The following is a 10,640-nucleotide window of genomic DNA, read 5'->3' as shown; positions in this document are numbered from 1 at the left end:
CTTGAGCCCAAAAGGCATAGATACATAGCAGAAGGCTCCAAACGGAGTAATGAAAGCTGTTTTCTCCTGGTCCTTAACTGCCACCTTGATCCGATGATAACCAGAATAAGCATCCAAAAAAACTCAAACGCTCACAACCCGCCGTAGCATCAATAATCTGATCAATACGAGGGAGAGCAAAGGGATCAGCCGGACAAGCCTTATTTAAGTCCGTGTAATCCACACACATACGCCACGTGCCTTTCTTCTTAAGCACCAGCACCGGGTTAGCCAACCACTCAGGATGAAAAACTTCAACAATAAACCCAGCTGCCAAGAGCCGGGCCACTTCTTCAACAATGGCTTTACACCTCTCTTCATTAAAACGATGAAGAAACTGCTTGACCGGCTTAAACTTTGGATCAATATTAAAAGTGTGCTCAGCGAGTTCCCTCGGTACACCTGGTATATCAGAAGGTTTCCATGCAAAGATGTCCCGGTTCTCACGGATGAACTTGATAAGCGCGCTTTCCTATTTCGGATCCAGATTAGCACTGATGCTGAACTACTTGGATGAATCGCCAGGAACGAAATCAACTGGCTTGGTGCCATCCGCCGCTTTAAACTTCAAGACTGGATCGTGCTCCGTAGTTGGCTTCTTCAAAGATGCCATATCGGCCGGGTCAACATTATCTTTGTAAAACTTTAACTCCTCTGTTGCACAGACAGACTCAGCATAAGCCGCATCACCTTCTTCACACTCCAAAGCTATCTTCTGGCTTCCATGCACTGTGATAGTCCCTTTGTGACCCGGCATCTTGAGCTGCAGATAAACATAACAAGGCCGTGCCATGAACTTGGCATAAGCCGGCCGCCCAAACAGAGCATGATAAAGGCTCTTGATATTAACCACTTCAAAGGTCAACGTCTCAGACCTGGAAATGTAATCATCTCCAAAAGCAACCTCCAGGGCTATCTTACCAACTAGGTACTCCGACTTACCAGGCACCACACCGTGAAAGACGGTGTTTGACGGTTTAAGTTCTTTATCAGTCAATCCCATGCGATGGAAAGTTTCATAATAAAGGATATTGATGCTGCTACCTCCGTCCATGAGTACCTTAGTGAATTTATATCCTCCAACCTGAGGTGCCACTACTAAAGCTAAGTGGCCCGGATTATCAACCCGGGGCGGGTGATCCTCACGGCTCCACACAATGGGTTGTTCAGACCAGCGCAAGTAATGGGGAACTGTTGGCTCAACGGCGTTCACAACCCTTTTATGGAGCTTCTGATCCCGCTTGCATAAACTTGTGGTGAAGACGTGGTACTGCCCACTACTCAACTGTTTCAGGTTACTCTGATACCTAGATTGTTGCTGCTGATTCCCCTGACTAGACTGTTGATGAAAACCTCCCTGGTTGCCTTAATTTCCTTGATTGCCTTGGAAGCCAGAATAAGGACCGCCGTCCCCGTGACCCGAACCGTAAGAGCCGGAACCTGAGCCGCCGCCTGGCCCATGATTGTTCTAGAACAAGTCGGAATTTTTGAACGCCTTCATAATGTGCCAGTCCTTCCAAAGGTGCGTGGATGGCCTGTCCCACGACCATGCTTTGGGCAAGGTTGATTCATCATCTGTTCCAGATTTATACCTGACCCTCCTGTCCGAGGAGTCGGCTTTCCTTGACGACGCTAACCATTGTTCTGCGTGTTCGTATTAGCCACAAAATCTAAATTATTATCAGCCTTGCGTTTACCGTTGCCCCCCTGACTCACCGGGTTATGATGCTGGCCCTTAGTGTTGCCGCTCTTCTTTCCCTTTCCCGGCTTTTCATCATCAGACTCGGGGTCCTTGGTACTATCAGAGTCGGCATATTTAATTAGAGCCGCCATCATCTCCCCCATATCATTGCAGTGGCGCTTGAGCCGCCGTAACTTCTGTTTAAGAGGAAAAATGGCAATTCTTCTCTAACATGAGGACCGCTGAGCCGGTGTTGATGTTATTCGATGAATGTAGGATGGCTTTGACCCGGCGCACCCAATGGGTCGTTGATTCGCCTTCCTCTTGGGCACAAGCATCTAAATCCACAATTGACATGGGTTGTTTGCACGTATCTTTAAAGTTCTGGATGAACCGGGCTTTTAGCTCAGCCCACGATCCGATGGAGTTGGCAGGCAGCCCCTTTAACCAAGTACGAGCCGTCCCATCCAGCATCATGGTGAAGTATTTGGCACATGCAGCATCGCTAACCTCTAGCAGCTCCATAGCCATCTCGTAACTCTCAATCCACGCCTCAGGGGGTAAGTCGGTTGTGTAATTGGGCACCTTACAAGGTCATTTCAAATCCTTGGGCAGACGCTTATTACGCAGAGCCGGCACTAAACATGGTACACCCGTGCTTCTAGAGGTCACACCTGCCTCCACCGAAGTTGTCGGATGAACCGGAGATGGTTGATGAACCGCGTACTGAACCGCCAGCTCAGCCTCCCAACGTGCTCTATCCTGATCCATCGGGGCCTGAGTGTTACGGGGCGGGTCATGTCCACGGGGTGGGTTACGACGCTGCTCATTGCTTGACACCGCCGGGGAGTCCATGTGTCTACTATAGCTCCGGCTTGGGCGAGGAGTTGAATGGATCTTCTCATGGATGTAAGAATAAGCCTCCTGCTGCACCAATGTTGTCTGAAGAAGCTCTCTAGCCCTCCGTGTTTCAACCGCAGCTAGAGATTCACCTTCAATTGGGAGAGCCGCCAATCGCGACGCCGCAACAATCATGTTATCCAAAGGGTTAGAATAATGACCCGGTGGCGTTGGCACATATGTTGTGGCGGGATATTATTCTGACGAGGCGGATCTGTCGTGCGTGGTTGAGCTGGTGCTCCTGTCACAGGTGCAGCCATCGCCCAGTTTACCCCTGGCGGGTCACTGGTCCCTGCACCAAGTGTGTTGAAGAGGTTCCTCGCCTCGTAAACTAGGGGCATACGACTGCGGTGCCCTCTCCTCAAGACGTCGTTTGAAGCATTCTGATCCAACGAGAGCCGGAAGGAATCAGCCTGGATCTGTTGTGCCTGAGCATCTAGAGCGGCTCGCTCCGCAGTCATCCTTGCGTCCTCAGCTGCCAAATCTTCCTTGCCTGAGCTATCTCATCTCGTAGCTTTGCAACTTCCGTGTTGTGTTGAGCTTGATTTGCCGGGTTTACCTCTGCTGTCAACAATGTTGTCAACGTGTCCAATAAGTCGGACGTGACCTGAGCTGGCGGGCGCACAGGGCCTCCTGCCCCGGCCGCCGTCGCTGTTGCTGACCCGGAAACCATTGCCGCTGCAGTCGAAGAATTCTGCACTGATTGCATACCGGCCATGAAGATCACAAACCAGCTCGGCGGCTTATAGGGGCCCGGAATGCTGTCACCATCGGAACAGCCTCCAAGCCCGCCGTCTTGTAGCTGATATAATGAGGTAGTCTCGCGTGTGGACGACTCACCATCAGAAAAGATGGCCGTCTCACCGCCAGACACGAATCCTTCCTCAAATTCCGCCCCATGGATGAATCCAACGAAGGCGTGCTTCACGGTGGTTTGAACCCGGGCGGGTCGTGCACGCTGAGCCGTCTCGATGATGTCGGTGCAGATGTCCGGCTCAGGGCCCGGTTCGCCGATCTTGCTGATGAAAACATGAATTCCGTTGAAGGGGACCCGGTACCCGTACTCAATTGAGCCGGCCTTGGGGCCCTAGCATGCATCGTCTATGTAGATCTTTCCGCGGCGACTCTTGGTCATCCGGCCCACAGCGTATCCCTTGATCCCTTCGAAGTTGCCCTTTAAGAACTCGAAACCACCATGCGCTGGCCCCACGGTGGGCGCCAACTGTCGTGGAATTGTCACGGCATATGTCCTAGTGTGAGGACTTAGTCGTGGAGCCATCGCACTAGGTTAGCTTAGAGGGGTTAAACGGGACAAAGGACACATGAGTTTATACTAGTTCGGCCCCTTGAGGTGAAGGTAAAGGCCTACTCCAGTTGAGGTGGTATTGCTTATGTCTCGATCACTAGGGAGCGAATACGTTTGACCTAGCTTTTGGTCTGTTGTCTCTTGCCCTAAACTGCCGCAGGGTCATCCCTTTATATACTCAGGTTGACGCCCTGCGGCTTACAGAGTCCCGGCCAGTTCATAACAACATCTCCAGCTCGGTGACTAAGTACACATGTCTTACAATACAAGTCATACATATATGGCGATTTATACCCACGGGCCTTAAGCCGTCTTTGGGCCGTGGGCTCTTAGTAGTCATCTTCATGAATCGCCATCATCAATACCTTCATGGGCTTTGTGTTAATGAACCGTCGTTGGTATAACCCGGCCCCTCATGGTGGGTCATACCTAATAGTTATATCCCCAACAGAAACCGTAAAAGTGGTTCAACCCATAAATTTTTTAAGAGCCACCGAAAATGCACACCCGAAACCCTTATATTTGGAGGTTGGAAGGCCGAACCTAGGGGGCCCCGTATACCGGTCAAATCTCGTCGGAGCAAATACATTGCCGCGGAGTTTGCCGGAATCCGTCCTAAACTCGCCGGAATTCATCACTGCACATCGGAAAAGGCCGCTAGACACCGCAATCGATCGCCGCCGGTTCGAATTGGACGAGCTCGATATCGCCGTGGCCTCCCATGACCTCTTCCTGGCCGCCAGAATCCTCCCGGCGCGGCAGGCAGACAGGCACGTCTCGGCCGGCGCGACTAGCAATAGAGCAAGGAGTGAACGGCGGAGGCGACGGGTCGTGGCTGGGCGCGGCCGGCGGAGGCGACGAGGCGTGGCGGGCGAGGCTGGGCGCGGCCGGCGTGGTGATGGGGCGTGGCCGGCAGGGACGGGGCACGGCCGACGTGCGACGGGGTTGGGCGCGGCTGGCGCGGCCGGCTGAGGGAAGGGGCGGCAGCGGCCGGACCGGAGAAATGAGCTCTTATCCCAGTTTTACAGTTTATTTTACAGTATCTGTTCAGCCGTAGCTGAAATGAACTCTTAAAATGCATTTTTCTCGACCCATCTTTCAGTTTTACAGTTTGCCATTTTAAGGGTCTACTAGAGATGCTCTAACAGCTCCATCAACTACTACTGCCAAAGGGAACTCGTGGTAAAACATTTGCCGAGTACCTTGTGCATGCCGAGTGTTTTTATTGTGCGTGCCGAGTACCTTGTGTGTGCAGAGTGAATTATTTAAGGTGCTTGGTGTATTGGATTGTATGCCGAGTACTGTACATATATCGAGTTATTTCTAGAGGAGTGAAGTGCATCATAGGTCCTCGAACTATTTTAGAAGTGTCACGTAGGTCCTCGAACTATGAAAATCGTCATCCATGTCCTCAAAGTGCAATATGTGTGTCATCCTGATCCTCAAACTATTTCAAAGATGTCATATAGGTCCTTAAACTATTTCGGAGGTGTAACATATACACACACTTATTACAGTTCAAAGATTTTTGAGAACTTAGATAACACTTTTCATAGTTTGAGGACCTACATGACATCTTCGAAATAGTTCAAGGACCTACAATGCATTTTAGTCTTTCTAGAGGTATTTGGCATAGTATAACGAGCACCCCATAAAATAACACTCGACATGGGGATGGGCATGGGCAGTTTTCCCGTACGCTCGATATATGTAGTTTTTCCTGCAGTGCATAGAGCAAATTCTTCTCGGGAAACTCCGGATGGGTTACAATCGGCAATGCTACACGTACAAACAGTTTACAGGCTTTTACAGGTGGATTAGTTTTTATTGATCAACAAGTGAGCGAGACGGCCCACCTCCATAAAAATCAGCGGGGAGAGGTTTGTGATTGGTTGTTAGATGAAAAAAACTTGTAAATCTTTGTATGTCTAGCATTTTTGGGTTACAATACTCCCACCTACATTCTGCACTGCAAATCTGTGAAGCCCTCTAGATTTGGAGCCTCCCGGTGCAACAACGGCTGTTGGGGTCATTGGGCCCCGCCTGTAATGATGTGTGTCATTGTTTGAGGTCCAGGTTTGTTTTTCATTTATTTTTTCTTTTTATTATTTATTTTATGTATTTTCAAATTTAACTCATGAATATTTATTGAAAATTGTGAACATTTAAAATTTTGAAGATATTTAAAAATAATTAAACGTTTTTAGATCCATGAACATATTTTTAACTCTTGAATATTTTTAAGGTTTTGGAACATTTTTTAAAGTTTGTAAACTTTTTTAAATAGTTTTGTGAATATTTTATGAAATCCACGAATATTTTAGAAATTCCCAAATATTTTTTGAAAAATCATGGGTGTTTTAGTTTGTGACATTTTTTTAAAAAAACTAAGATTTTTCTAAAATCTGTAAACATCTTTTGATTTAACTAACATTTCAAATAAAAAAGATAGCCAAATTGTTATAAGATAGAAGTAGAGTGGGCGGAAAAATGCTAAGCAAGTTAGTGGGGCAGGGAGCCTAGATGAGCGAGCGAGAGATCAGTGGGCAGAGTCATGTGAACGTATAGCAACAATTCCATGGTTTCAGCATGGATATGAGCTCTCAAGGGACTCACACACCGACCAGAAGCTCACACCGAGGTCGAAATGTGTAAGGACACTACAACCCCGCACCGAACAACTCCAATCTCCTCTCAGAATAAATATCATCTCTAGTAGCACACCAGATATACTAAAAAAAACCCACCATAACATATTTAAAACCCTGTCGGCGCAAATAAAATCAAGACGAAACAACGGATCGCAATAACCTCTTATAGAGAAAAAAAAAGACTTAATCTCATGAGTTAACAAAGGGCGTGGTGAAAGCGAGTTAGCAGCTATTAAATGGTTTATTATGCCTCATACAATCAACGCGTTGATCTAACAGAAAAGAGGCATCATGCATGCCCTGCAGGCGTGACCCTCCAAAAAAGTTGCACGAATATTAAAGCTTGGACGACTCATGCATGAACCAAGCCTGCATGCATGAATTTAGACCACATCGACAGAACGGACAGAGTCCAGCGCCATCACTTGTTGCCCCGGCGCCGCCGGAACGGCGTTGACCATCTCGGTGACCGGGCGAACCACGGCGCCAGAGCTCTTTTCGATCTTGCCAACGTTTATCACCACCACGTGCTCCTCCGCCGGCATCTTCATCCCCTCTTTCCCCTCCTTCAGATCGCTCACCACCGGCGTCGCGTTCATGTAGAACATGTAGAGGGCCATCTGGATCATCCCAAAGGTGAAGCCAAGGATGTTTGGGAGCTGCAAACAAAAAGTTAATTGCCACTCGTCAGTGCTCATGCTTGCGAATAGAATGCGTATCTGTCGGCAAATTAAAAGAAGGGTTGGATGATGTTTAAATTACCGCGACGTATTTGTCCTTGATGAGCAGGCCGTAGAGGAACCAGACGACGGCACTGAGGGTGAGCGTGAGGGAGAGGGAGAAGGGCATGTACTCCACACTCTTGGTCTTGATGACTCGTCCCTGGGGAATGGAACACATCAAAGTTAGTTGACACACGTACAAGAGGTCGCGCCATGAGCTGAAGTATGAGGTTTGTCGGTCAAAAGGGGCTCACAATGATGCTGAGTGGGGCAACGAAGACGCAGACGGAGAAGCCAACGCAGATCCAGCCGAGTAAGACGACGCGTCTCTGGCCGTGGAAGGCGACGAGGGTGAGGAGGAGGATGAGCCCGAAGCCGGCGATGTTGAGGAGAAGGATGATCTTGGCCGTGAAGACCTTGGCCTTCCTTGGGGCGTAGACGAGGTACATGACAATGTAGACGGTTTCGATGACGCAGCCTGCGGCGTTGATGGTGATTAGGAGGCCCTCGCCGGACTTGACCAGCGCGTAGAAGATCCATAGCTTCGCGCTAAACAGCGCCACAACATAGGGCACTGATTGGAACCCTTCCGTGGATTTGCTCTTGTAGATCCGGTAGAATGTTGGTCTGATAAATTTAGTATGTACAGATAAGTTATGGGAAGACATATTGATATGATCAATCAAATGAAAAAGAAAACATAGACAGTCGCTTACATGGGGGCCAGGAGGCTTGTGAAAGAGATGATGTTGCCTGCACGGCACAAAGTTACCAAAGTAAGCGATGAGTTGCGATAATTGCAGGACACAGTTAGTACATCTTTCTTTTATGTGCTTTATCCTTTGAGAAAAAAATATGCAATTTGCTTTGTTGTTGTTTCTTTATGGGTTCATGGTGCACCGAGCTAGATGTCACTAGAGCTAGTACTAGGCTACATCAATTAATCAATCAATCAGTGGCAAGTGGCAAGCAAAAAAAGATAATATAGATAGATGTTGCAAAAGGCCGATCTTTAAGGACACAAAGGAGTCTACTAGTACTGCACTAGCAAATAGCTGCTGTAAACAAGAACTACCATAGTACAAGGGGTAATTCAAGGAAAATGATCTTTTGCATGTGATGAGAATAGTATGCACCTAGGAGACCGAAGGCGAATGCCCAAGGGTGCTCCAGGGATAGGCCAGCCATTGTGATACAAAGATATATAACAGTGAGATGGATGTGAACTTGGTATAACAGTGGGGCGAGAGATTGTTTTTGCACTTCTCTCTCTCTCTCTCTCTCTAACCCCAGACTCCTGTTGGAGAGAAGGGAGAGATTAGGAGAGGAGCTCTCAGTGTTGGTTGAAACTCTTCGCCTGAATTGTAAGGTTGCTAACGGGGTGCTTTATATAGGCAGGAAGAAGACATGATTGCCATGGCGTATGCAAGCTCTCCGATCACACATATGCCACACAAAATTAAAGTTTGGCTTTCTAGAAAAAAAGTTTCCAGAAATGCATAATTGATCTTATCTAATGTGCTATGTTTCATAGAGATAATGATAGAAATTTCGAAAGTTGTCTCTTTGGTGCATACTTCCGCTTTAGTGTGCATAATGCATCCGCTCCTGAATTGTTGTACACTCTGACTTGTGTTGCACTATGTCATTCTTCCAATCTTCCTAGACTAGATTTTACCGGAAATCCTTTTGGAGCTCGGGCTCCAGTGAGGCCTCCAAATTCAACTTTGAAATTTCATTAAAATTCATATTTTTACATTTCAAAAAATTCTGGAAAAAAATTACAGATATATATGAAGGCATAATACAGAAGTGTGAAAATTTTCAGTTCAAAATACATTGAAATGAGGGCTGTGTAAAAAAGACAAATCTGAGGATGTTTAACACATGATACTATTCATCCTCCCAGGCCATGAATTTGTATTTTTTGTATAGGTTGCAACTCAAGGAATTTCATCATGAATTTTTACACATGTGAGTTACATCCTTACATACACGCATATTTTTTTTCAGAATTTTTTGAACCATAAAAGTTTGAATTTGAATTTTTCAAAAATAAAGGCCTCCATGGAGCTCGGCCTCCAAAACGCCTTTCTCAAGATTTTACGGGTTTGGTAATAGCCGCCACACAAGTGCGAACCAAATGAGACATTCCTACTGAGAGGACTCTTCAGACCATTAGTTGTTCACTGAATTTACTGAATGAAATGTCTTACATTTTAAATAATTAAGTTTATATACTACATCTCTTTTCTTGGTTCGTGTTTAGACATAAACATAGTTTCCAATAGCTGAATTAATTCAACAACCTTGTCGTTTTAAAAATGTAAGGAAAGAGTTATTAAACGAAAGTATCGACATAATTGTACTTTTATTAAGGAATGCACTAATATAATGTTCATCTTGCGGATGTGGTATAACTTTAAAGAAGTATATGTATTGCACATACAAGCAAATAATGTTAGTCATCTTCACCTCATACAAATATAATCAAATCATGTATTAGTTTGTGTGAGTACGTACCATAGTCCTGAAAAGATTAAGTTCTATAAAATGATGCAGTCAATGCCTTAGATCATCAAATCCACTAAAACATGCAGTTTAACTTTCCAATCAAGTTGACTCGCAGAGCCATCTTTTACTATTACAACATATTTTGTTGTACAATTTGTGTAAAAATAGTAATGAAGTGTTTTAGCTTGTTTATAAAAGGTTGGGATGTCTTAGAATGAGATAGCATTGCGTTAGATTATATTAAGATGATTGAGATCAAGTTTTTAGGTTTTATCACTTGAGTAGTTAGTTGTTTATGACCCAAAACTTTTATTTTTCTGATAAAGGGCGCTTTTTGACTCATAATGTCGCACGAATGGAATACAATCAAAACAAGTTCACATCCAGCCTACTCTAAACAATGCAGAAAAAAACAAAATCGTCTGGGACTATGCAATGCCTAAGGCAAGGGGAGGGGGAGGGGGGCAATCCTCAAACTATACCGCCAGCACTGTTGGGTAAAGACATATGTGTCCTCCGGTTCCAACTGTGTACACATGTCTGCAAAGAATTTTCGGCGATCGCTGTAGAATAGAATACAAACGGAGCCTGTGCATACACTGCTAGATAACCTACAACAAGTGGAAATGTTACCAACAACTATATATGTTGGTTTAGTAGATTATAAAAGAAATTTAGCACACCATATATAACTTGCTTCTCAGTTTTCTTCTATTATGAGCTAAGTGGTCCTTTGGTGCTGATACGAGGGACGATGCTAGCTAGTTTAAGTTACTGAAATTACAATGTAAATGATGTTTGGCTTGCTAATCAAATTAAGTCAACTG

General features: G+C 45.8%; 1 protein-coding gene across 1 annotated transcript; it reads right to left on the bottom strand.

Annotated features, from left to right (window-relative positions):
• Positions 1–6,799: 6,799 nt before the first annotated feature.
• On the bottom strand, positions 6,800–8,653 carry LOC125515350 (bidirectional sugar transporter SWEET13-like). The gene is made up of 5 exons (XM_087528990.1): positions 8,436–8,653; positions 8,016–8,052; positions 7,554–7,926; positions 7,340–7,459; positions 6,800–7,236 (listed from the first exon to the last, which is right to left on the bottom strand). Exons 1-5 carry the CDS (start codon positions 8,485–8,487, stop codon positions 6,961–6,963), a joined length of 858 nt encoding a protein of 285 aa, XP_087385116.1. The 5' UTR covers positions 8,488–8,653; the 3' UTR covers positions 6,800–6,960.
• Positions 8,654–10,640: the final 1,987 nt, after the last annotated feature.

Source organism: Triticum urartu, chromosome 6A (assembly GCF_056163025.1).
Source record: "Triticum urartu cultivar PI428250 chromosome 6A, HENAU_Tu73, whole genome shotgun sequence".
Taxonomy (NCBI): Eukaryota; Viridiplantae; Streptophyta; class Magnoliopsida; order Poales; family Poaceae; genus Triticum; species Triticum urartu.
This window is presented reverse-complemented; position numbering and strand designations above follow the sequence as displayed.

Bases quoted from the DNA above. Each gene is read 5' to 3' on its own strand.
- LOC125515350 (XM_087528990.1), bottom strand. From the start codon at position 8,487: ATGGCTGGCCTATCCCTGGAGCACCCTTGGGCATTCGCCTTCGGTCTC. The intron at 7,927-8,015 runs GTAAGCGACTGT...TAAATTTATCAG, and splicing joins ACAAGCCTCCTGGCCCCCAT to ACCAACATTCTACCGGATCT. The intron at 7,460-7,553 runs GTGAGCCCCTTT...TCCATTCCCCAG, and splicing joins TTGCCCCACTCAGCATCATT to GGACGAGTCATCAAGACCAA.